Source organism: Aspergillus terreus, genomic scaffold (assembly GCF_000149615.1).
Source record: "Aspergillus terreus NIH2624 scaffold_3 genomic scaffold, whole genome shotgun sequence".
In the NCBI taxonomy this organism is placed as follows: Eukaryota; Fungi; Ascomycota; class Eurotiomycetes; order Eurotiales; family Aspergillaceae; genus Aspergillus; species Aspergillus terreus.
Window position 1 is genome coordinate 2,287,353 of NT_165926.1, and position 25,208 is coordinate 2,312,560.

Genomic DNA, 25,208 nt, shown 5'->3' on the forward strand with positions numbered 1-25,208 from the left:
TTCAAGATTGACTGAACACACCTCCGACACATGCAGCTTCCTGTGACGGTCACAGCAGCCATTAAGTCCAGACCTCCAGCCAACAAGACGGTCACAACGCGTCCATTGTCTCCTTCCAACGGATAATGCAGCCCAATCCGATCGGATATATCACGCGCATGGATAGTGTTCCATTTCCCGGATCAAAGGAAACAGATTCTGCGCTCAGGGACTTCGCCGCGAACATCAACGCAGTCCGACCGCGCCAGTCTGTAGCCTCCACGCCGCTCCTCGTCGCCCTTTCCCAGCACCAGCCGAAGAGACTCCTCCGACCCCAATGCGTGCAGCCTCTGTGACGGCGGACCCGTGCATCCGGCTTTTCCAGTCGACGTCGGTTACGAACGGTAGGATCATCTTTAGCAGCGCTTCGCGGCCTCTCGCCACGGCTCGGAATATCACCCTGGTGGGACTTTGCCGGTCGTTGACAAAGCCTGCTTCAACGTCTCCCATGTGTTCTATGTATCGCTTTACGATATCGTCGTAGCCCAAGCTCGCCGCCCAGTACAGCAGACCGGGTGTGTAGTGTAGTGGATAACTGGCGGCGCCATAGTCAATCAGATGCTGGATACTGCCACACGGTTCGCTGCAACTCTGCATTGCATTCAGCAACGGGGGCAGACTCCCGTCGCCCCTTGTGACGCGCCAGTCGGCACCAAGTTCAAGCAGAGCTAGGACAATCTCACCCTTGCCCCCGTCGACGTTGGTCGCTACATGCAGTGGCGTGTGGTCGTCTTGGTATCGCTCATTGGGATCCGCCCCGTGCTCCACGAGAAGCTTGACAACAGCCGCAGTGTTTGTCTCCTTGTTTTCGACCGCGAGACAGAGCGGCGTGGCTCCTCTATCATCCACATTTGTGACACTCGCGCCACGTCGTAGGAGCATTCTGATCGTGTCGTAGTGACCCTGCTCGATCGCCAGACACAGCGGCGTCCGTCCCTCTGCGTCGCGCGCGTCAATCTCCGCCCCGATATCGAGCATGAGCCCCACCATGTCCGCTCTGCCAGAACCAGCCACAGCGTAGAGCAAAGTAGTAATATGAGCCGTCGGGTAACTCCCTTGTTCAAGAAGCATTTGGACCAAGGCCATATTCGGACGGGGCGATCGCACCATTGCCGCGTAGAGCGGACAGTCTCTCACGTCGTCCGGCGGACCAAGTTGCACGCCGGCCGCCAACAACATCTCCACGATATCAACGTGGTTGTTTTCGGCTGCTGTGAAAATTGGTCTGCATGCGATGGGACTCCCTGATGGTCTGTCGGGCTCGACACCCGCGTCTAGCAGACGCCGCACCACGTCAGCGTGCCCATTTGCTGCCGCCTCGCGCAGACACTCGGCCCAGAACACCCGGCCCTCTTCATCGCCTAGGAACCGGTGTTCCATGCAGTGATGCACGGCGTTTGGACTCCCGATGCGACCGATCTTGCTAGCAAGGGACGGGTGGCCATTAGATCGGCGGCGGGGCTCGTCTCGGAGCGCTCGGGCGTAGAGCTGGTGGGTGAGGCTCTTGAACGCGCGCCGGCATGTTTTGATCAGCGAATTGAGCGTGGCGAGTGAGAGATCATGGGCAATTTGCAGCAGCAGTTCATCTGGGAGATGCAGGATGTGCGGTGCTGGACTTGGCTTGGTCATTGGGGATGTTGAACGTGGTTGTTTGATGTTGATTTCGCTTATCCGACGGATCAGTTGGGGCTGTGTCCACCGCCTATTCAACAGGTTGCTGCTGCTTAGGGGGTTTTTGTCTTGCTATTTGCGTCGGCGTAGACATATTTGTATTTTGTGTGCCAAATTGAATGCAAAAGCTTTCATTTACTGAGAGAACAATGATATATATAACGGTGCGCAACTCCCAAAGTGAACAGTAAACCATCAGTCGGACAATCGTATACACGGTCCTTATGACCCTATACATTGGAACTAGTGTCCTTGGAGTATGATATTGATTTAAAATAGGAAAGGTGACTATACTCATGGCCAGCAACGAAAGGCCCGAAATCCACCGATACTGCTGGCGTAGACGATCATACTTATGTATGATAGAAGCCGAAGGAAGCAGGTTGTAGATTTGCAGCTCGCCACTGGTACTTCACTAGTAGAACTCGACATATCAGGGAAGTGAGATGTATTGGTCTTCCTAATAGCTAGTATAGAGCGAAGGCAATAAATACTATCAGACAGGGCACAATTTTGGTGAACAAACTCTCATCGATCATGATGCGTCCACGACAGGTATCTTGCAGTAACTAATAGCCTTATTACCAGCCAGATGATATAAAAGGCATCCGATTCTGAATGAAAGAGAAGTACTGAAACGAGGTGCAGATATCCGCTGATTTCCGCCAACGGGTTCGGTCGTTTCGTTTAGTGGCCTCAGGGTTCTAGCTACATATCTGCCCAATGTTTCTGCAAAAAACCCAGATCTCATTCATTATGTATATCCTGTGAGCCGTAAAACCTAGTTGGAGCTGATAGCGCCACTGCCCTGCTAGCCGGATCACTGGCATGTCCCGATATTGACTTTCTTCAACCTCGCGCCTTTACATACTTCTTTCCACCTGTCCATTTTCTTTGACATCCTGAACCTGAATGGATTCTGCGAAAACGTCCTGGAATCACAAAAACCGGCCTCGGGAGCATCGTGGCATCGGCCCAGCCGAGTGGATTGCCAACACTTGCCGAGAAACGTATCCGGACCCAGACCAAGCCGAGAAACCGAGGCCAGCGTGAATTCGCGTCATATACAACGGCATAACGCTCTCCGAGATGCCATGGCCATCAATCTACAGCAAATGCGGTTTCTTCCCGGTAATATTGCGGGGAGAGAACGATGGGGGGTGAATATGATGGTTCCTGGGGATCGTAATCGGGACCCCTCGATCTGCTGCCCCGGAAACCAGTATATATTCTAGTCAGAATGTCTAAATCCCTTTCTGCCGAACGACAGACACAACAACTCCATCATGACTACCATCTCCCCACACCCAGACGTTACAATCCCGAACGTCGATCTCTGGAGCTTTCTGTTCCAAAGGAAACGGGAATTTAATGACTCAAAGAGTACATACCTCCCGAGCCCTTTTCACCTACTTGGTCTGTAGGGATGGCCACTGACATCTGCAGCTCTTCTCACGGATGCATATACTGGTCGCTCTTACACATTCGCGGAAGCGCGCAAGCTCGGGCTGCATTTCGGACGCCTCCTCCAGAAAGAATGGAGCTGGAAGAAGGGCGACGTGCTGACTATCTTCTCCCCGAATGCCATTGATCTGCCTCCCATCATCTGGGGAGCCATCTCAGTAGGAGGCGTGGTCAGCCCTTTGAATCCCGCCTTCTCAGCCCATGACTTGCGCCATTACTTGAAAGACTCGCAGGCAAAAGCCGTCGTCACGAAGCGTGCACAGTACCCTGTTGTGCTTGAAGCGGCGCAAAAGGCCGGACTGAGTCCTTCCCGAATCATCGTGATCGATGATGCTGTACCGCAGTTGTGGGAGCCCAATCCCTCTGTGATTCCCGACGACGCTTATAGCCAACCCCATCAGCCACCCATCACCGATCCGAAGAAGGATCTGGTCTTCTTGGTCTATTCCTCGGGGACGACGGGACTACCGAAGGGCGTGATGCTGTCGCATTTTAATATTGTCGCCAATCTGATTCAATCTGCTGCCGTCGACAATGGCGTCCTCACACACGAGGACAGGGTTTTGGCCTGCCTGCCGTTCTTTCATATTTACGGTATGTTCCAGGGAACCCATGCTCGTTGATAACGTTTGTCGGCTGACGTTACCGCGCAGGTGTCACATACCTCATAACCTATGGCGTGTTCATGGGCATGTCCACATATGTCATGCCCCGGTTTGAACTGGAGAAGTTCTGCCAGACTATCGAGAAATACAAGGTTACCTACGCCTACGCTGTCCCACCGGTTATTCTGCAGCTGCTGGAGAACCCCAAAGCAAGAAAGTACAACCTCAGTTCCATCCGCATGCTCAAGTGCTCCGCCGCCCCCCTCTCCCCTCAGTTGATTGCATCTCTCAAGGAGCAGTTCTCAATCAACGTGCGTCAGGCGTACGGCATGAGCGAATGCTCCCCCTGTACCCACATGCAGGTGTGATACCAGATCTCTCTACCCCTCCTCCTAAGCAACTATTTAACACCCAACAGACATGGCAAGAAGCGCAGGAATACCCCGGCGCAGTGGGCCGCCTGCTCCCGAACCTGATCGCAAAATACGTGCCTGTCGAAGGCGAGAAGCCCGCGCACGCGAAGGAAGGCGAGCTGTGGGTAAAGGGGCCCAACGTGTTCCTTGGGTACTACAACAACCCCAAGGCCACGGCCGAGTCGTTCTCCGCGGATGGGTTCTACAAAACCGGCGACGTCGGGTACGAGGATTCGCAGGGCAACTTCATCATCACCGACCGCGTGAAGGAGTTGATCAAATATAATGGGTTCCAGGTTCCTCCTGCCGAGCTGGAGGGGATCTTGTTGGGTCATCCTGCGATTGCGGATGTGGCGGTCGTCGGCATTCCAACTGGAAAGGCGGGTTCTGAGCTTCCCCGCGCGTATGTCCGGGCCAAATCCAAGGTGCTGGAGAGTGAACAGACCGCGCAGGATATTCAGGCTTTCTTGAAGGAGAGGGTTGCTTACTATAAGCAGCTCCGCGGTGGGGTGCGTTTTATTGATGCTATTCCTAGGAATCCGTCTGGTAAGATATTGAGACGTGAACTCCGGAAACTGGACACTGCGAAGATGTGATCTGGTATTGGTCAGGGATGTGTATATATTGTTTCTGTGACAATTCCAATAGACAGTGTCCACTAGAGTATTTGTTGGCCATAAGCGTATCTTATTGAACTATGCATGCATTTGAGAGAGTCGCTTCTTGGTCACCCGGACGTGAAACAGGGCATATATACCTAGCTTTTGGATATGAAATTTTCCCGAGACGATTGCGCCTTTGTATTAGATATCCAATATCTACTAGATACTTACCACGTAGTTTTCGTCTGCTCTCTTCGTGTTGATTTACAATCGCCGAAAGTAGCCCGTCGGCGGACAGGTAGTGAGAAGTTGGCTCCCCCATTCTGTACATCTAGAGCAATACCTAGGTAGGTTGCATCGGACATGTTCGGACAATGAAGATCTGATCCGGCTTTGTAAAATAGCTTCGATTATGCATCTATATACTTACTTCTCAGGGATAACATAAGACAAGAATTCTTTTTTGCAGTGACCCCTTATATGTCGGACCAGGTCAACAACTTTGTATGTGAGATAGATGGAACTTGAAAAATACCAACCCGTGTCTTCAATTCTGCCATGGAACGTGTAAAATTACTCAAAACAACCATAAATACTGTATCACGGCTAACGCCGCCTGCGAATGGGGCCACTGATTGATAAAAGGATCAGATAATGGACTTGTCCGGACTCGCGCGAGTCAGTCAAGCCACTGAACCAAAGCATAAGGGTGGATGAAAAAGGTCGCAGACAAAGTCGTTCTCATGTGATACTTGGCTGAATGCCAGGATATTACGTGATATTCACGTTCGACGACCATCCGCGAATGGACAGTAATGTCAATCCAAGGGTAGACCATGCCGTGCTGGAATAAGAAGAACTCCGGTGGATGGAGTCACGATCCGGCGAACAGGAAGAACGACATTCGACAGCCAAGAAAGCCTTAAGCGAGATAAGGCGCCGAGAAGGAGGACAAGCAGACTTACCACGTGGACGATGACAGATGTTCTAGACAGCTCATGGGCTCGGATGTCTCAGCAGCCATGCGTTCGGAGGCCCCAATTACTCCTAAGCTCAACCTCAAGAACAAGTTCGTAACAATATGTCAGGTATAGATGACGGAAGACGCAACTTACAGCACACACCAGGGCCGTTACAGCCGTACCAAGAGACCGTGTAAGGTATGGATAGAAAGGTATGGCCCATTTTTCCGCCCCCACTGATTGATAATATTAAGACTAGGATCTGATAACCATATTTCTTGACCGAGAATTCTCCTGATGAGCCCACAACCGTGCGACCATGACGCGTTGGAGCGCGCTATAGAACTTTGCTTTCGACTAATTTGGAAACTTGTAATTCCTGCGGACGACATATCCACTCTTTGGCCCCTCGCGTCTTGAATGATAGATGGATCATGAAAACTCTTCGGCGGCGCCAGTAAGCCTGGAGGGTGAGGGGCAGAGAGGTCGAATTGTTGTTGGTTGGCGATGTCTCATGCCACCTCCCGACTATCGGCGTCTGACTCTTCTTGTCAGATCCGCTTGCTGAATGTAGTTAAGGAGATGGAATCCTTGGACAATGTTTTTCTGTGCGAGTTGATGAATTCGGTCCATCTTTTCCATCTCACGCACATCCACCATGACAGTGTCTACACGGCTCCGGACGGTCTTCCGCCGAAGGACTGCCAATAGCGACGTCACTACTATCACTCAGAGCACCGTTGGTGAGAATAAACATGCTGAAGCTGCGACAACCCCGGGCGCGGAGGAGGTCCAGCCAGATGCCCCTGAGGGAGAAGTTCAACGTGGCGTTCACGACGTCGAGGCCGTAACTCTCACCTGGTCCAAGGCGTCGCTGATTGCAGCCTTTATCAAGTAGGCTGTCCATTTTGGTCGTCGCGTGGTGTCCGCTAATATGAATGACTTCTAGCATTTGGTTCCTCTACCTCGTGAACGCTTTCCAGTCCTCGATCCTGTCCAACCTACTTCCATTTGTTACGAGCGATTTTGAATCCCACTCGCTACTAAACGTCATCTACGTGGTCGCCGACGCCATGTCTGCGGCCACTTTCATACCTCTGGCCAAGATCATGGATGTTTGGGGGCGTGCGGAAGGATTTCTGATCATGACGGTGTTTGCGACGTTGGGGTTGATTCTCATGGCGACCTGCCAGAATCTTCCGACCTTCTGTGCTGCCTATGTATGATCCATGACTAGATCACCATTCGAGCAGAGCTGACATATGAAAAGGTCTTCTACAGTATTGGTTTTGGAGGAATGACCTACTGTGTCGATGTGATCACGGCTGATTCATCCAAGCTGAAGAATCGAGGTCTAGCCTATGCCTTCACGTCGTCCCCTTATATTATCACCGCCTTCGCTGGACCCAAGGCCTCGGACGACTTTTACAGCGTCAACTGGAGATGGGGATTTGGTTGCTTTGCCATCATCTTCCCGATCGTGGCAGCTCCGCTGTATGGTCTGTTGAAGTTCAACCTGCGCAAGGCTGCCAGGAAAGGCTTGCTGTCCCAGGAACGCAGCGGGCGAACGTTCCTACAGCATGTCTGGTACTATATCAAAGAGTTTGATTGTGAGTGTCCTTTATAAATTATTTCTAGTACTATGCAACTGACTATCCAGTGTTCGGCGTGCTTGTGTTCTCAGCAGGACTCACGGTGTTTCTACTTCCATTCTCAATCGCCTCAGATGCGCCAAACGGCTGGGGATCCGGGTACATCATTGCGATGATCGTCGTCGGCTGCGTCATGCTGGTGATATTCATCCTCCACGAGGTGTTTGTGGCCCCGGTCCCCATGTTGAACTTCAGCTTCATCTCCGACCGCACGGTCATTGGCACCTGTCTGCTAGACGCTACCTACCAGCTGTCCTACTATTGCTGGGCCAACTACTTCACATCCTTCCTCCAGGCGGTCAACGACTTGACCATCGCGGAAGCAGGCTACGTGAGCCACACATTCGATGTGGTTTCAGGGGTCCTGCTGTTGATAGTGGGCTTCCTGATCAGCAAAACCGGTCGCTTCAAGTGGCTACTCTACATTTCCGTGCCGTTGTATATCTTCGCACAGGGGCTGATGATTTACTTCCGTCGTCCCAATCAGTCAGTCGGGTATCTGGTGATGTGCCAGATCTTTATCTCCATCGGCGGGAGCATCTTCATCATCGTTGAACAACTGGCCATCCTTGCTGCAGTTGACCACCAGCATGTCGCCGCTGTACTGGCGCTGCTGAACGTCGTTGGGACCGTCGGCGACGCAATGGGCGCGACGATCTCCGGGGCCATCTGGACCAATACTTTCAAGAAGGCGTTGGCGAGGGATCTCCCTGCCTCTGAACTCTCCAACCTGGATACCATCTACGAAGACCTTGACACGCAGCTGAGTTACCCCGTGGGTAGTGCGGCGCGTCTGGCGATCCAAAAGGCCTACGGCTACGCTCAGACGCGGATGCTGGCCGCTGGAACGGGCATCATGGCTCTGTCGTTTATTTGGATTCTCCTGATCCGCAATATCAACCTGGCCAAGGTTGCCCAGGTAAAGGGTATGGTGTTTTGAGCAGGGGATAGACCGGGATCAATCTACCAGTCAGCCATTTGATCCTACTATGAAGGATTGTCGGGCTTTGGTATTCTTCCCTCAAACGGCAGGTTTTATGTGCGTTGATGCATTACAGAGCATAGAACTTCTCTGCGATCTCACCAACAGGACTGTGTGTTAAACACACGATTTAGATAAATCACGCGAAATTCCATCTGCCGGCTAAGTTACCTGAGCTATGCGTTCATCTGATCTGATAATAGTAAAAATTGTGCACGGCTGCGTATTCGTCGTCACACTCTGTAGTGAGAATACGACGTTAGATGTAGTTGGGACTCTATACTGGGTATGTTATAAGAATTGAGTAACTGTGTATGTAGGTAGCTGGTAGTTAGATTTCGGCAAAACGGCACCGACTTCATCTTCAAGGTGCTGCCAGCTTGCGTGCGAGGACGACCGTCCATAACACACTTCTTGATCGTCTCAACTATCAAAATGTTTTGAGTCGTTGAAAGTGACCAGTGACGACTTCGGCGTCCATGTGGATCTTGAATCTTCGATAGTTCCATCAGTCTTATTCCTATGACACAGGCCCCCACTCTCCGGAGCGTCGCGGTCACGCATGGGACCCGGTTTCTCACTAAACGACCGGACAACACTGCTGAAAAAGGATAGCTCGAGATCCTTCGAGTCCCGCTTGATCTTACATACCATAACTCTGGTGTACTGTATTATAGGATCTCTCGCTTCTGTACTGAAGTACATCTAACAGTCGTATATCAATACAATTACCTGCATGGGCACATTGAGCAGACTGTTAGGCCGTAGAAGGTAGTGATAAATTGGCTGATCGCCGCACCGAAATTTTCAACTGCAAGTGATTCAGTTGGCTCTCTGGGTAGTGTGGTTATACAATAAGGGTTCAGTTCGTCAGATCCTTGTCCGAGCAAGATATCGGATGCTTGTACTATCCGGAGTAGTTCGGAGATATGTACCTACTGTGGGGATGAGCGTCAGATTCTCTGGAAGACATCCATAGTATCAATTGGTCTACCTAATCTATCTGACCTATTGTCCGTCTCGGCAGAGTCTTCTAGCCGGTACCAGGATGTACAAATTACCTACCATAGGTACCTGTAATACCATACCGTACTACGTGACATTGAGCTTTGCAAATACTCCACTAACTGGTAGATTGCACGTTTGATGAAAAAAAAGTGAGACATCCAAGTCCCAACACGTATTCTGGGTCAGCAATTTCGGGCATGATAATCAAGTCCAATCAATCAGCAAAGCCTATGCGTGCCTGCTCTATCGTCCCCAGTTAGAACTTTGGAGTGCCGATTTCGGGAGAGCATTCTACAAGTCTTTCTTTAGTGCACACTCGCCGTGATCCGTATAGAGCTTCAACACTCGTCGTAGTGGTGGGCGTTTTCATTCTTAGTCCGACAATGTACTCGAAGTTCTGGCCTAAGGGTGGCCTCCCCGGCATCCTTCACCACTATGTTAGTCCTCCCCTTATATGCCCACTGGCACCACTCACGCAACCCATGCAGAGAGAAACTCTAGTGACCTTCGAATACACCCAAAGCACCACCACCTACAAACCACACAGCCTCCTCTTTGTGGGTGGGCTGGGCGATGGCCTCGCGACGACGTCCTACCTGGCCGATGTGGCCCGCGCACTCATGCCCACAGACTGGTCCCTGTTCACGCTAAACCTGACCTCGTCCTATCAATCCTGGGGCCTAGGGCATCTCGACCGAGACACCACCGAGATCGCGGAGTGTATTCGCTACATAAAGGACTACAAGAGGAGCCAGTTTGGCGACGGCAAGATCGTCCTCATGGGCCATTCCACAGGGAGCCAGTGCGTGCTGCATTATCTCTATCGGCCGAATCCTCTCACCGACGTCCCGGATTTCGATCGAGAGCTGCAGCATGTGCAGCGGTTGCCCCTTGATGGAGCTATTATGCAGGCGCCTGTGTCTGACCGGGAAGCGATCCAGTGGGTGTTGAAGTGGGGGATTGGCGATAGGACCCCTGAGGAATGTCGGGAGGCATATGACAAGATGGTCGCTATCGCCAGGGAAGCGGAAGATAATCCTAACGCCGGCGGATTTGATGTCATGTTACCACTTGAGCTGACATCTGTTATATACCCAGCGAACACGCCCATCAGCTGTCGGAGATTCCTGAGTCTAGCAAGTCCGGAAAGTCCCCGGCTGCCTCGTGAGGACGACCTGTTTAGCTCGGATCTAAGTGATCAGGAGCTGGAGAAGACCTTTGGGATGATCCACGGCCGAGGACTCCTACGTGGCAGGCTGATGGTCCTCATTTCCGGGGCGGATCAAGCGATGCCGGACTGGGTCGATAAGGAGAAGCAGTTGTCGCGGTGGGAGATGGCCATGGACAGGAATGGGCAGGTCGCAATCTGGGATCAGGAGCACAGCGGAATTATTCCAAATGCGTCTCATGCATTGAGCGATGATGACCAGGCAGAGCCTCGCAAGTACCTGGTTGAGAGGGTGCTGGCATTCCTGAGAACGCTTGGGGATGGAGCAGCCTAGAGTATGGGTGTAACCAGTTGGATGACGGCACTGTACGTCGGTGCAAGTCAATATCTTGGTATTTTTCGTGTTAATCTTTCTATTTATCATTGTTGGATATTTCTGTGCAAAAGAACAAGCTAATTAAGCTAATGGGTGGCGACATAATAGACCACCTTAACAGGGTTAGGATACCTAGAAAGAATCCTGTAAGCCGACAGAATGACACATTCTCCTAGGGCTTCCAATCGCTAAAATTGCTACAGCACATCATATGACATACCTATGCACTGGCCCGCACCACCCCGACCACGTTCATCTTCATGGGAGGTGATGCATGCCATCATTGCGACAACTTCCGGCCGACAGGATACTTACCTCTCCCGCAGAGTCTTTCTCGGTCTCCCCCCGCGAACTCGCCTTTCCTTCCCGGAACTACCTGCCCAGGATCCTTGCTGCAGGCAATGCAGCCCAAGAAGTCAGCCACTGTGCCGTTCTATATACCGAAGGACGGCCAGCGCTGTTGCAAGACTACCCCGAAACAGTGAAAACAATCGAGGAACTGACCGAGTTTGATGCGAATGATAATTTCCCAACAATCATCGGCCACTGTGGAAACTTGCTCAATATTTTAGAGTTTTTCTCCACTGCCGTGAAGGAAAAAGGCTGGGGGGAGGCCTGGACCTGGCGCTTCTTGCAGGATTTTAGACAATCGGTAGCTCTGAGCTCTCCTTAGCACGTCAGAACCCAGCAAATCTATAAAGAAGTGATTTGGTGTGCACACCTCATCGTACTGCTGGCACTCTCCTTGTGCGTCTTCTATTTCATATCTAGGAGTATGTCGATTTTGGGGAGACACACGGCCACGGGGTGTGGAAACAGGCACAATCTTCCCGTATCCACGCTCATAAACGGAATCCTTTGCCGTCCATCGGTATGTGTGTGTCCGAAATGACACATGAGGGTGGCTTGTCGATTCCGATAATACCCCGTCACCATCGAGTTGTCCGTGCCGAAGTTAACCCGGCCTGTTGACGGTCTATCCAGCCGGGTGTCGAAATGCGGGTCAGCCGACTCTACGGAGTACAGCTTTGCGTGGGATGTTTCTCCAGACTATGACGTGACCTCTGCCACGTTTGGACGGCAGAATTCCGGAGAATATGGAGGCGGGGGCATACTAATACCTGGGTCTTAAGCTTGCGGAGGCGTACACCAGCCCGGCAAAGGAAGCGCCAAGCGAGATCCATTCGGCTTGGTATATGCCGAGCGCTATTACATAGATGTGGGGAAACGCATACCCGGCTGTTGGTAGCAGGAAGCAGGGCCGACTACTCCGTGTAGTCGTGGCTCGGTCCGAAGGGCGGAAGAGGCAGCGTGGTGAGGAAATGGATATCTCTCCGCCATGGAGGAGAACACAGTGACAACCCAGTTCCCTGTTGGGCATGTATAAGCACCTTCAAGTCCGCTCTTCAGCTTTTCCTGGGGCATCCACCCCCACTCGATCTTTGGGACTTGCCTCTTCTCCGGAGTATCTTCGGGTCATTGCCGCAACCCACCCGTCTGCTATGGTACCGCATATGAGCAGACCCCACGGGCAGAGCCGAGGGCGGCCAGCCGGCGCTTGGCTTACCGAGTTAGTACATCGTGCCGAACCCCTGTTGGATGCTGCATATTTTGCGGGGACTGAACATGCGGAGGGAGTCCGTGGGGTGCGGGGCGTGCTGTGAATGCCGTCTTTATAGTACCAGAAAAAAGGGTTCTCCACGAGATGGGATGAGCGTCGGCATTCTTGTTCGGATATAAATATGATGGCTGGACTCCAATTCCCAGTGCAGTTCCTGCCAAACATTCCCTCGATTTCCAGCAAAGTATACCGGCAGAGATGGCAAACATTGCTCATCTGATTGTCTCGGGCCTGTTGGCGGCTACTGTTGCCCACGGCCAGCAGTACGAGGGATCTTCCAGAAGCGAGGATGCCTTCTCCTATGTGCAGCCTCGCAATACAACGATTCTCGGGCAGTATGGGCATTCACCCGCCGTCCTTCCGTCGCGTACGTTCTTCTCTATCTAGAATCATGTATAACTTACTGACCCATGCAGCCAATTCCACCGGCTCAGGTGGATGGCAAGCCGCTCACACCAAGGCCCGGCACTTCGTTTCTCAGTTAACGCTGGAAGAGAAGGCCGACATGGTGACCGGACAGCCCGGGCCCTGTGTGGGGAATATTGTGGCTATTCCTCGCCTCGGGTTCAACGGCCTTTGTTTGCAAGATGGTCCTCTGGCAATTCGTGTCGCAGACTATGCCAGTGTATTTTCTGCGGGTGTGACAGCGGCATCAACATGGGACAGGGACGTCCTGTACGAACGAGCCTTTGCCATGGGCCAGGAATTCCGGGCCAAGGGCGCACACATCGCCCTTGGGCCCGTCGCTGGCCCTCTCGGACGCTCCGCATACGGAGGGAGAAACTGGGAAGGCTTTGCAGCCGACCCGTACCTGACCGGTGTTGCCATGGAATTGTCCGTTAAGGGCTACCACGATGCAGGTGTTCAGGCCACCCCGAAACATTTCATCGGCAACGAACAGGAGACTCAACGGAATCCCATTTATAATCCCAATGGCACCATCACCGATGTCCTGCAAGAAGCTGTTTCTTCCAACATCGACGACCGAACCATGCATGAACTATACCTCTGGCCATTTGCCAACGCGGCCCATGCCAAGGCAGCCGCCTTTATGTGCTCCTACCAGCGTCTCAATGGCTCCTATGCCTGCCAAAACTCCAAGGCTCTCAACGGCTTGCTCAAAGAGGAGCTGGGATTCCAGGGCTACGTCATGTCCGACTGGGGAGGCACGCATTCGGGCGTCGCCTCCATTGAGTCAGGTCTCGATATGAACATGCCTGGAGGTCTCGGTCCATACGGAACGATCCCTCAGGCGGGTTCCTTCTATGGGGGCAACGTCACTCAAGGCGTCAAGAATGGAACCATCGATGAGGCTCGCGTGGATGATATGATCATCCGCATAATGACACCATACTACTGGCTCGGCCAGGACAAGGACTTCCCCTCCGTTGACCCCTCCTCTGCCGACCTGAACACTTTCTCTCCCCGGTCGACATGGCTTCGCCAGTTCAACCTGACCGGAGAGCGTAACCGTGACGTCCGCGGCGACCACGCCAAGATCATCCGTAGACAGGCTGCCGAGGCCACCGTCTTGCTGAAGAATGAAAAGAACGCCCTCCCGTTGAAGTCCCCCAAGTCACTTGCCATCTTTGGCAATGATGCTGGTGAGCCCACCATGGGTGCCGTCAATCAAGCGAACTTTGAGTTCGGCACCCTCGCTGCTGGTGGAGGATCCGGCACTGGTCGCTTCACATATGTGGTTTCCCCCCTGGAAGCCATCCAATCCCGCGCCAAACAGGCCAACACCCTGGTCCAATATTGGATGAACAATACTGATATTGCAACCACCGACGTGACTACCCTCTGGGTACCCGCACCACCCGATGCGTGTCTTGTCTTCCTGAAGACCTGGGCTGAAGAGGGCGAGGATCGCGAGTACCTCCACGTGGACTACGACGGAAACGACGTTGTCTCCTCCGTCGCTAGTAAGTGCAACAACACGATAGTGGTTACGCACTCCTCCGGCATCAACGAGCTCCCGTTTGCCGACCACCCCAACGTCACTGCCATTCTCGCTGCCCATTACCCGGGCCAGGAGTCTGGCAACTCCATTGTCGATGTGCTGTACGGCGACGTCAACCCCTCCGGACGGCTGCCGTACACGATTGCGAGAAACGGGAGTGAGTACAACGCGCCTCCCACAACGGAGGTCACGACCACCGGGGCAGAAGATTGGCAAGCGTGGTTCAACGAGAAGCTTGAAATCGACTACCGCTACTTTGATGCCCACAATATCTCCGTTCTCTACGAGTTCGGGTTCGGCCTGTCGTACACGACCTTCAATCTGTCTGAAATCAACGCTGAGCCTCTGGTCGAGTCCATCTCGTCTGTTCCCGAGCAGCGACCCATCCAGCCCGGAGGCAACCCGGCCCTGTGGGAGAATGTATACAACGTGTCTGTTGTGGTGACGAATACGGGAGACGTGGAGGGCAAAGCTGTTCCCCAGCTCTATGTTACCTTCCCCGACAGCACCCCTGCGGGAACCCCGCCCAAGCAGCTCCGAGGATTCGACAAGGTGGCCCTGAAGCCGGGCCAGTCTCAGGCTGCAAGCTTCCAGCTGATGCGGAGAGATCTGAGCTACTGGGATGTCGTGTCGCAGCAGTGGCTGATCCCTGAGGGCGAGTTTGTGATTAGTGTGGGTTTCAGTAGTAGGGATTTGAGGGAGGTGGTCCGGGTTACTCCTGTGAGTGGTTCAACATGAGGGATATGGACAATACCATCAGACAGATGTATAATTGCAGTGCTTGTGATTTCACTCCATTTGATACCCTGAAAGATGAATTGTGTTCCACAACTTGGAGTATGCAGGTATGTGTAGGTATGCCGTAGTCATTTAATGCCAAACAATGATTTCTTTATATGATATGGCAGAATCTTTCACAAGTGTAACTTGTCTTAATACCAGCCACATAACGCATATGTCGTTGTATAATCTAGGACTATGAACTCTGCCTCCCATAGCTGCTACTGACATGTATCACCCTGGTTAACAACGGAAGTAGATACTAGCCTCGAAGACAGAATACTAAAAAGAACAACATACAACAGCCAGCCGGCGTGCGGGTTGAGCAGGGTTAGAAGCACCCTCAATGAGGCTTTTTCAAACATCGGGACGACTGGCTGAAATATGACGATAAGCAGATGATGGCAATGTCGACAGTCTAATTTAGTTCACCCTTCGCCAATGCGATATACAGGGTACTATATGCACTACAGCCTCAATGCCTGAGTTGCCACTCCCATTATCGCGCATCCAAGAGATTGTGATGTAACAAAAGTACCAAATTTCCACCACAGCCAGAGAATGGAAAAAATCATTCCTCGAATGCCACCTCAATGGAATCTGTGACAATGGCATCCTTCTCTTTGTGTTTCTTCGCAATGATTGCCCGCTCACCGGCAGCCCAGGCCTGTAGCTTGGATGCATTCCGCACGCACCACAAAACAACCTCACGCGTCGCATAGGTATCTTCAACGCAATCATGACCATCATTCCCAGCTTGGATATCCCGGTCAAGAAACTGCCGGACGAGCGTCTTTAGCGCCCACTGTCGCCGGCAATCCTCACCCACCGCAAGTCGCGTTATTATAGCCGAGTCAACCACGCAGGTGTGGACCATGCCGAGCACAGCAAGATCGTTATTAAGACTGTGCCCGATGAGTATTGTTTGCGCATCAATAAACTGCCACAGAAGATTCCTCGCAGCTCGCCAGCCCATTATTGACTTGCCCTGCCGCTCCTTCTCCGCGAGAACGGATGCATTGACGCCGCTGAACTTCGTGCGCCAGGATGTCACACGTCCCTGTGGAGAGACGTAGGAATCTATTATCACTTCACCGCTTAGGAAATCGACCGCGCTAAACCGAACAACCTCGCTGTGTTCGCGGCCACTGGCTCCGAGCACTCCGACCATTTCACAATCCAACACGACGGCCTTGCGAGCGCCCGGGTTGTATGTTGGTGTAGGTGCCATCTTATGCAGTTTTGCATCGGGTGCTGCGAATTTATGGGCGGAGAAGGTGATACAGCCCTCTGAACGACCAAGGTGCCCGCATTTTACGCACCGAGCCTTCTTTAAGGCTCCTGTGCCTCGACCACGTATTATCCCTTGCTAGTAGCAAGCCCGTCAACTCAGAGTTTAAACAGCAAAGGTATCCATCCTAGTGACTCACCTGAAAGGCCTTTTTTGCCGGATGAAATCGGCATACTGACTCCGCTGGGCCTGTACTGATGCGTCGCTTTGCGACTTATGAGGGTCGTGTCAGTGTGAATCGCTCCATTGGCTAAGGCGACTCCTTACCTCCGCAGTAACTGCAGTTCCTAGTCATGTCAATATCCACGGGCGATGGCGTCTGGATCCAGTATCGCTCCCCCGCCAGGCATTCAATAGGATGGCATTGCGCTTGCAGAGCATTCAGCACCACCTCACGCTCTCTCAACGGGATCAACGACCACGGTGCAGGGACTTCCGGTCCGGTCAATTCGTGGCTCTCGGAGTTTGTATCTTCCTGATACTCCACTGTTACCGAAGCAAGCAGGTTATCGGTCTGCGCCTCGTCACGGTCAGTTGCGATGGAGCGGAGAACCAAGGGGCCAACCGAAAAATCGTCCGCAGTATGCTGCGCCGCAAGTGCGCCCGTAAAACCAATTTCAATAGCCGGATCGTCTTTCAGAAACGATGTTTGGGGTGCATGGAGCCCTGGGCGTGGCAGTGGACGTGGACAGGGTTGATCCGCCGACTCGGTCTGCGGCGCTTCCATGTTGCCAGTCTCCCTTGCGGCGGTTTTGCGTGCTTCTACCTCTGGAGCTGTTACTCTTTGTTCCTCGCAATTTAGGCTTGAAGCTTGTGCTTTCGCAGTGCATGAAGCACTGCGCGACACCCGTGGAATGGTTCGGTGTTTCGGAGAGTTCTTCTTGTGTCGTCGCAATGCTACTTTGTCTTTGAACTGCTTGTCGCAAAGAGTGCACATCGCCGCTTTGTTTGTCGACGAGACTTTTGAATTATCCGTGCTGGATGCCGAAGGCGATGGGACTACATACAAATCAATTACCTGGTCCTTCTTAGGGGCACAAGAAACCTGCCTGATGCTTTCTCTTGATGCGCTTTTGAGTTCTGACAATGCTTGTGTAGCGCGTCTGTGTTGATGAAGGACATCTGACAAGTTTGGCAAATAGCGCTTCCACTGCCGGAGGGTAGGCTGGTTGTTTGCTTTCCTTTCGACATTTTGCACGGCAGGGTACGGCCTTTGGGATTCTCTTTGTAGTAGGGCACACCTCAGCGAACTGTAGGTATTGTCCGGGTGAGACGAAAAACGCAGGTTTATATAGCCTCACAAAATAATGAGGCGGCCCATCAGATGATGGATATCTCCCTTGACCATCGCAGGACAACCCCTCTTGCCCAGCTGGTCGAGACCGTATCCAATCAATTCACGGTGGACGCTGTGCCGCAATACATTGCCTGCATGCTGTGGTGCAGAGTAGGGCTGCGATTGGAAGAGAGCACCTGCATTGCTATCGTGTCCTGTTATGAGCGGCACAGCGCGTTCGCAGTAAGCTTACCTTACTGTACAGGGATGTCCGGTTATCTACGTTTGCTAAACTGGGAGGGGATGGCAATCTTGTGGATTTTGACTGTCTTATGAACTTTCGCTCTTCTCGTCAGAGTCGTCAAATTTGGGGATATCAAGAATCTAGTGAGACATTCTCCCTTGTATATATTCGCTATCGGCTTGAAAGATGCCGGGGAGGCTCGGCAGATATATACGATATGAGGACACATAATAAAAACATTCTTGTTATCGCCTATACCAGCCTGGATGAGATCTTTAGTCCAGACAAACCTAAGTTCCACCTATAATTGGTAGAGCAGTCGCCGCACCAGGTTTGTTGTATAAATCCAACTTAATGCTGTAACTAGTTAGAAGATAAGGTCGTTATATCATTACTACTAGTGTAGATAGAGACCAACGAATAGAATTCTTAACCGTGAAATAGAACACTCAAAATACAGCTTTATTCAACTACAAGTGAGTCAGACTTATAGCTGACAGGTTAGTAGCGACAAGAAGATCTGGATTGTGAGTATGCTTGTTAAACCAGCAGTGGTGCTCTCCAGCCGCAGTACAACTTGGCGCCTGGCAATATTTAACTGATCAATAATAGCTAAGTACCAGAGCTGGAGCAGTCTTAGAGATGTTACTGTTATTGTAATTATAATCTGTATGAGTATATGGCCCGAGTCGGCTGGAGATATACTCCGTAGTATCGGATTAACTTGAAAGGGAGGAAGTAAAGAAAGGAACGGATCTAGGAATGCACATGAGAATCCAGGGGCATAGGGGTCCAATGTTAGAGGAATCTAGGGACAGCTTAAGTATGGCTAGTCCTGAACCCCTTGAAAGGTGCTCAATCAAGTAGGACTGATATCGAACTTTTTTGATCCCTCACACCGAGAGCGATGTCGGCTATCGCAACTATTTACTTACTCGTGTTTGTACATACATACTGTACCACTTCCTGAAAACGAACATAGAGGCTCGTCAACTCCTTGCGTGGCCTAGTTCTGCGTTCGTCTTGTTACGCTGCCCTCTTAGTCTGGAATTCGCAACCGTTGTGATGCATCTGCAAAGTCTGCCACTGTTTCGATCGTGCTGGATCGTGCTGAATCGTATGGCTGATCTGGAGAATGGTCTGAATTCTGCAGGGGCTTGGAGGAATGTATCGGCAAGGAGCATTCTTCGAAAGCTTGGCTGGATCTTCAGGGGATCTGCAGGGTCTCCAAAGGAATGGGCCTAATCTGTTTCTGTATCCTTAGACCATACGCCTATTTCTGAAGAGTGATATGGCTGTCAACGCGCGCAGTCTAAGCTAGTTTGTGTTCGGAAGGACTTTTTCTTTTGGACGCAGGTTCTTACTGCAGGGAAAGGTCGGACATAATTAGTACTACCGGCCAATCCTCCGTTATATCTCCTGCGGCCTAACACGGCAGTAGCATATTACTAGAATGTCCAACGGCCATGGACATTCCTGTGGGATTATCGCCCTCAATCCATCGGCCTATACCATTCCTTGATGAGAACGGACTGTCAACAAAGCTGTTCCTTTCCCCGGAACCCTTTTCCGCCGAGGATCCCATTCGCATTACATGCGCACAGCACTATGGACTTCTCATAATTATCGAGTCGACTAACATCGCCAACCGCGGTATGGGGTGGCCGTCTGGAAACGGACAATGATATTCGAGAAGAATGTCGAGAAGAATGGGATGAGCTTCAGGAGCTCTCGTCTGCACCACACTATTTAGTGAGGCACCTGCTCTTGTATTCCTAGTGCTTCCTCTGTTACACGCCAAACAATCGCGCCCTTCAGACTTTGCATCTTGCACCGGGCTCGCCAGGGAGACTCACCACAAGTCTTCTTCGTTCGACAGTCTATTAGAGTAGGCCGCCAACATGCTTAAGAACACCGTCTTCCTTGCGGTCCTACTCCTGCAGACCCTGTCATTTACAGTGGCCCTCCCGTCTCCAATTGATGGGCAGGTCAAAGGGGTGGCTGTGGAGGATGGTCACGCCAGGAATGGAGACGTCGGTGACCATAAGGACCATGACTGTGATCCCTGTGAAAACCACGACCACGACCATGACCATGACCACGACGGCGGCGACGATAATAACCACTGCGATAATACTACTGTCACCATTACTGATCAGGTGCCCGGGTGAGTCCAGAATCCCAGCGACAACTACAGGGAACAATCAGACTGACCTTTCTGATAGCCCGACGGTGACCATCACTGTCATTACTACCGACATTATTGAACCGACTGACTGCTCGACTAACGGTCTTGTCCCTACCGACTGCGCCACGGAAACTATTACGGAGCCAGGTCCAACTCAGACAATCACAGAACCAGGCCCAACTCAGACTATTACAGAGCCGGGCCCAACTGAGACGATCACGGACTGCTCGACTAACGGTCTTGTCCCTACCGACTGCGCCACGGAAACAATCACAGAGCCGGGTCCAACCCAGACGATTACAGAACCGGGCCCAACTCAGACGATCACAGAGCCAGGTCCAACCCAAACGATCACAGAACCGGGCCCAACCCAAACGATCACAGAGCCGGGTCCAACTCAGACGATTACAGAGCCGGGCCCGACCCAAACGATCACAGAGCCGGGTCCAACTCAGACGATTACAGAGCCGGGCCCGACTGAGACGATCACATACTGCTCCACTAACGGTCTTGTCCCCACCGACTGCTCCACGGAAACTATTACGGAGCCCGGCCCAACTCAGACGATTACAGAACCAGGTCCAACTCAGACTATTACAGAGCCGGGACCAACTCAGACTATTACAGAACCAGGTCCAACCCAGACGGTTACAGAGCCAGGACCAACTCAGACAATCACGGAGCCAGGCCCAACTGAAACAGACACCGTAACGGTTACTGTAGTCCCTGGCGTAGTGACAAGCACAGAGACAGTAACAGAAACGGAGACAGTAACAGAAACGGAGACAGTTACCGACACGGACACAATTACCGCGTCAGTGACGGTGACTCAAACGACGACCGAGGTGACGACCGCTACTACTACCTATTGCCCAACGACGACTCCGACAGGAGGACCGGACACCGGTGACTGCACTCCCCCAACCATTTCCTATTATCCAGACCGCGACCCCAATCAAGCCTTCGAGATCGATGACACCGGTATTTACCAACATGGATCGTCAGCCTTGATCAGCACGCAAACGAGCTTCATCTGCAATCAGCTGAGAAGTCCATGCAATGCTCCCGCAGCAACTGTGGAGTACTGCTGGACCGCAGCCGCAATGGTGGACGCAAGCGGTCTGCAAGGTGAGGCGCAGGCTGATTATTGGAACTCGTTCTGGACCTAGCTTGGTCTGTTCTCTTACCGACGGTGATGCGATGGTTTACTGAACTGCTATAATTCATCCCGTTGCTCCTCTTTTTACTTTGTCCTGATCCGACTCGGGTGATAATTGTAATATCGTATAGCATATAATGCGATGACGCATAAAATATATCGAGGGATTGGATTGGATCTGATGGCCCAGCTCTACTAATGTAAACCTCATGGATCCGTCAATGTCCTGCAAGGAGACTAAGATATTCGGGTTGGTTCCTTACGTTGGCGTATGGAGTAGGATTTTATGAATGATGTCGGTAAATTTGCTTAAGAGTCACGTTCGCAAGGTTTGCGCCTGGACTCGCGTCTCCAAGCACTTGCCGATATTTCCGTCCGCATTGAAATACGCTTAAGCACTAACCCTTAATTGGTGTTGATATGGTTGATAGAACGGTTCTAACGCGAGGTCCAATTTTCTCTATAATAGCAGATGGCACGTAGAACGTAAGTCACACCACGATCCTGCAGAGACCCGATACCAGCGTCCTGCAAGGCCGGGAATTTCTAGGTAGGACAGCATGGGCGGAAAGGTTACAGCATCCTATCAGCTCTGCTTCGTTCTGCCAAGAGTGGTCAGGTCAATCCTCTAGTGGGCTTGTTGAGCCCGTGGTATAGTCCAGAAATAAACAAAAATTATCCATTGCTAATCGCAAGCCTCCTGACACATCTCTTCCAGCTTTCCAGTAATTGGTATGCCCAAAAAAACATCCACACGCTTGCAATAACACAGCACCACTTCTGGACGAACAAGCGGTGCTTCCCAGCTCTGCGGCAGTCAGGGAGGACCCCCAAATAATTCCGACGGACCTATCTGGCAGACCATAAAGTGGTGCCTCGTTAGGACTTTAGTTAGAGAAGGATAAGAGTGCACCGTCGTCTTCTATGTACCCACAGACTTGACCTAGGGTGCCTAGGTTGTTATGTTCCAATTTCAAATAACACGCTCTCCTCATTTCCCGGGACAGAGGCTTGAGGTTCCCCAGCCTCCTTCATTAAATCAACATAGACTCCCATCATGGCCTCGATCCCTTTGATGAATGGTTCAAGGCGGGTAGGAGATGAAGCGTTATGCGGTTGCATTTCCAGCTGTTCTCTTATGGCGGCGATGTGCTTTTCAATTTTGGTGAGTCTCTGGAGCGTCACACGCATAGGATGGTTTCCTGGCTGGCTTCCTGTCCGAACGCCGCCATGAAGTTCTTCCATTGCCGTGGCCTCTCCGCCATCAGACGGACGGTCTATATATCGCCGAGATATCCGTTGAGGATATAACACCTGGAGCTCTGCCCGCCGCTTTATGAAATTCGTCACCCAGTTTTGCCCAACCGTTTGGGCAGGGGTGCTGCCACGTTCGGACAGAAGAGCGTTGGCAATTTGCCGTATATGGCTTCGTGGAGGTATGGTGCCATGTTGTACAGACATCAAGGCCCGTTGCACAATCTGGTCTTCTTCGTTTTGGGTGAATTTATGGCAGTTGGCGCGTTTTTGTGCTCGACAAGTCACGCCCTTCAGTCGATTCCGAAGGGTGGTTATTGACACATCGTAATCGCTGGCTGCCTTTCGCACAGAAAGGTATCTGCCTTCGTTGATGGCAGCAATGGCTAGCGACATCCTTCCTTCTTGCTCTTGCTGCCTCTGTGCATTGTGACTTCTTGTTGGGGGCATACTGAATGGTGAGTCCACTCGCCTATCGATTCCGATGATAGTTTAGGAGGGTGAACCGATTCACAGGCGGACGAAGCCGATGCGGCCGCGAGTGGATTGCATAATCATGGTCACGTGCAATATGGTTGTTGATATAGATAGATCACCAAATCCGAATTGAATGGGTTGGAGAGACATTGAAAACGAGGATGACAAGGTGGTTTACAGCTTCATTGGAATTGACATCAAAGCAAAACGCCATGAAAGTGAACAAAACTGCCTGTTCCCTAAGAATATAAACGCGGTCCAAGCCCCCGTTTATGAGATCCATAGAGATGCCCATCTTAGACCCTCTGGTAATCTAATATACAGTTTAGGTCCGCGCGTGTAACTCCTCGTAATCCGGAAGATCCCACCCATGAATCTCTTCACGCAGAAACCATTTGCCAAGGTTGATCTGGAAGAAGGAAGCCAGTCCCACCAGACGGTGAATTATCGCGATACCAAAGGCTGTGGAAAAGAGGTTGTCAAACGGCCCAGCTGGGTCTTCAAGGACCCCTTTCTGCACTTGCGCCATGAAGACCTGCAGCCGCTGCTCGTAAGCCTCCAACGCTGCAACGAGTGCATGCTCGCCGTCCAACGCACTCTGTCTCGGCCTCCCGCAGTGTCGCACGATTTCACCAGCCAGGACGTATGCACCCACAATCCCACTCGTCGTGCCCATTCCAGTGATTGCAGAGGGACAATACGCTGCATCACCGACAAGTGTCACCCGTCCACAGGTCCAGGAGTCAAGTTTGACAAGACCCAGGCGTTCGCAGTAGAAATCGTCAGCGTTCATCATACCACGCAATAACTCCTCCGTCTCCCATCCTGCGCCCTGGAAAACCTCCGCCAAAATCTCTTTCTCCTTCTTCACGTCGCCTCGACGGACGTCCTGGATTCCCTCCCCATTGCCAACGCACCCGAAGTACACCTGTAGCTCGTGGGGATTGTGGCGCCGGGTCATGATACCCCGTTTCCCGGGGGCCAGGTACATAGTGGCGAGGTATTCTTCTCCGTCCTGTATGGGGCGAGGGATGGTAAAATACGCCACAAAGGTCCCACCAAGAGGATAGAACCCATCGTGGGTTCCAGATCCCAGCATCATCCGACGTGTTCTGGAGCCCTGCCCGTCGGCGCCAACCAGGAGGTCGAATCGGTCCGTCAGGCCGTTCGTAAACTCCACCTCCACACCGTCGTCTATAATTGCAAAGCGTTTGACGGACGTCCCGAAAACATACTTCGCACGGTCTTGGGACGCCTCGTAAAACAGGCGGCACAGATCCCCGCGCATGATCTCGTACTCCGTACTGAAGCTCTGTGGCCCTTTGCCTGAGGTGTTCACGGGAAAGTGGCCACGTCGGCGGCCGGAGGAGTCGACGATCTGCAGTCCGCGTTCAGGAATGGACTTTGCTTTGAAGGCGGGTTCCAGGCCCATGCGCTTTAGGACTTCGATCCCGTGGCCGCGGAGGTCAACCTGGAGTCCTGTGTCACGGAGTTTGGGGGCTCGTTCGAGGACTGTAACGTTGTGGCCGAGTCGGCAGAGCCAGAAGGCGAGAGCGTTGCCGGCGATACCGGCGCCGTTGATGAGAATCTTCAGGGGGGTCATGGTCTGCTACGGTCAGGACTGGTGCACGTACGTCTCGGCCAAGTCGGGGAATTACGTGGAATGTAAATATCCCGTATCAGAAAATATAGATGAAGCCTGGCTGTGTCATTGCTCTGAAGTAGGGGGCACTCTCATGATCTATATACCAGGTGGTGGATTCGGCATTCGGTGTATTCGATATGTTCGATATAAGCGAAGACCGAGTCGGAGCATGACAGGCCACGGCTCGGACATGTGCAAGAAGCAAGATCCGGTAATAAAATAAGTCATACCGTGGTAAATACGGATCTTACGCTCGAGAGTTACTCAACTAGATAAAGATCTCCGCCGTCTCTAGAATTTCACTCTTCGAATTGACTTGGAGCATGATATATTGCTCGGAACCATCTATAATACAACAGAAAGACATC

At 52.0% G+C, this 25,208-nt stretch overlaps 9 protein-coding genes across 9 annotated transcripts in view; 5 read left to right on the forward strand and 4 right to left on the reverse strand.

Moving 5' to 3' along the window:
* The window catches only part of ATEG_02709 (uncharacterized protein), a gene marked incomplete at both ends in the record, with an annotated part of 2,661 nt that extends 993 nt beyond the window's left edge, over window positions 1-1,668 (reverse strand). Inside the window, 2 exons of the mRNA XM_001211887.1 lie at window positions 22-40; window positions 291-1,668. Coding sequence (XP_001211887.1) covers window positions 22-40; window positions 291-1,668 — 1,397 coding nt within the window. The remainder of the gene's footprint in view (window positions 1-21; window positions 41-290) is intronic.
* Window positions 1,669-2,996: 1,328 nt separating this feature from the next.
* On the forward strand, window positions 2,997-4,788 carry ATEG_02710 (acyl--CoA ligase; the record flags this gene model as incomplete). The annotated part of the gene is made up of 4 exons (XM_001211888.1): window positions 2,997-3,126; window positions 3,157-3,768; window positions 3,828-4,141; window positions 4,198-4,788. 4 exons carry the CDS (start codon window positions 2,997-2,999, stop codon window positions 4,786-4,788), a joined length of 1,647 nt encoding a protein of 548 aa, XP_001211888.1.
* Window positions 4,789-6,414: 1,626 nt separating this feature from the next.
* ATEG_02711 (siderophore iron transporter mirB) lies at window positions 6,415-8,725 on the forward strand (the record flags this gene model as incomplete). Its single annotated transcript, XM_001211889.1, has 6 exons — window positions 6,415-6,650; window positions 6,706-6,907; window positions 6,994-7,366; window positions 7,417-8,334; window positions 8,594-8,676; window positions 8,711-8,725. The coding sequence occupies 6 exons, from the start codon at window positions 6,415-6,417 to the stop codon at window positions 8,723-8,725; spliced, it is 1,827 nt and encodes a 608-aa protein (XP_001211889.1).
* Window positions 8,726-9,781: 1,056 nt separating this feature from the next.
* Window positions 9,782-10,900, forward strand: sidJ (putative siderophore biosynthesis lipase/esterase; the record flags this gene model as incomplete). Its single annotated transcript, XM_001211890.1, has 1 exon — window positions 9,782-10,900. The coding sequence occupies one exon, from the start codon at window positions 9,782-9,784 to the stop codon at window positions 10,898-10,900; it is 1,119 nt and encodes a 372-aa protein (XP_001211890.1).
* Window positions 10,901-12,761: 1,861 nt separating this feature from the next.
* ATEG_02713 (beta-glucosidase) lies at window positions 12,762-15,264 on the forward strand (the record flags this gene model as incomplete). Its single annotated transcript, XM_001211891.1, has 2 exons — window positions 12,762-12,930; window positions 12,980-15,264. 2 exons carry the CDS (start codon window positions 12,762-12,764, stop codon window positions 15,262-15,264), a joined length of 2,454 nt encoding a protein of 817 aa, XP_001211891.1.
* Window positions 15,265-15,877: 613 nt separating this feature from the next.
* On the reverse strand, window positions 15,878-17,324 carry ATEG_02714 (uncharacterized protein; the record flags this gene model as incomplete). Its single annotated transcript, XM_001211892.1, has 2 exons — window positions 15,878-16,671; window positions 16,865-17,324. The coding sequence occupies 2 exons, from the start codon at window positions 17,322-17,324 to the stop codon at window positions 15,878-15,880; spliced, it is 1,254 nt and encodes a 417-aa protein (XP_001211892.1).
* Window positions 17,325-20,018: 2,694 nt separating this feature from the next.
* ATEG_02715 (uncharacterized protein) lies at window positions 20,019-21,474 on the forward strand (the record flags this gene model as incomplete). The annotated part of the gene is made up of 2 exons (XM_001211893.1): window positions 20,019-20,284; window positions 20,343-21,474. 2 exons carry the CDS (start codon window positions 20,019-20,021, stop codon window positions 21,472-21,474), a joined length of 1,398 nt encoding a protein of 465 aa, XP_001211893.1.
* Window positions 21,475-22,424: 950 nt separating this feature from the next.
* Window positions 22,425-22,925, reverse strand: ATEG_02716 (uncharacterized protein; the record flags this gene model as incomplete). The annotated part of the gene is made up of 1 exon (XM_001211894.1): window positions 22,425-22,925. One exon carries the CDS (start codon window positions 22,923-22,925, stop codon window positions 22,425-22,427), a length of 501 nt encoding a protein of 166 aa, XP_001211894.1.
* A 595-nt stretch (window positions 22,926-23,520) lies between these two features.
* ATEG_02717 (uncharacterized protein) lies at window positions 23,521-24,798 on the reverse strand (the record flags this gene model as incomplete). The annotated part of the gene is made up of 1 exon (XM_001211895.1): window positions 23,521-24,798. One exon carries the CDS (start codon window positions 24,796-24,798, stop codon window positions 23,521-23,523), a length of 1,278 nt encoding a protein of 425 aa, XP_001211895.1.
* Window positions 24,799-25,208: the final 410 nt, after the last annotated feature.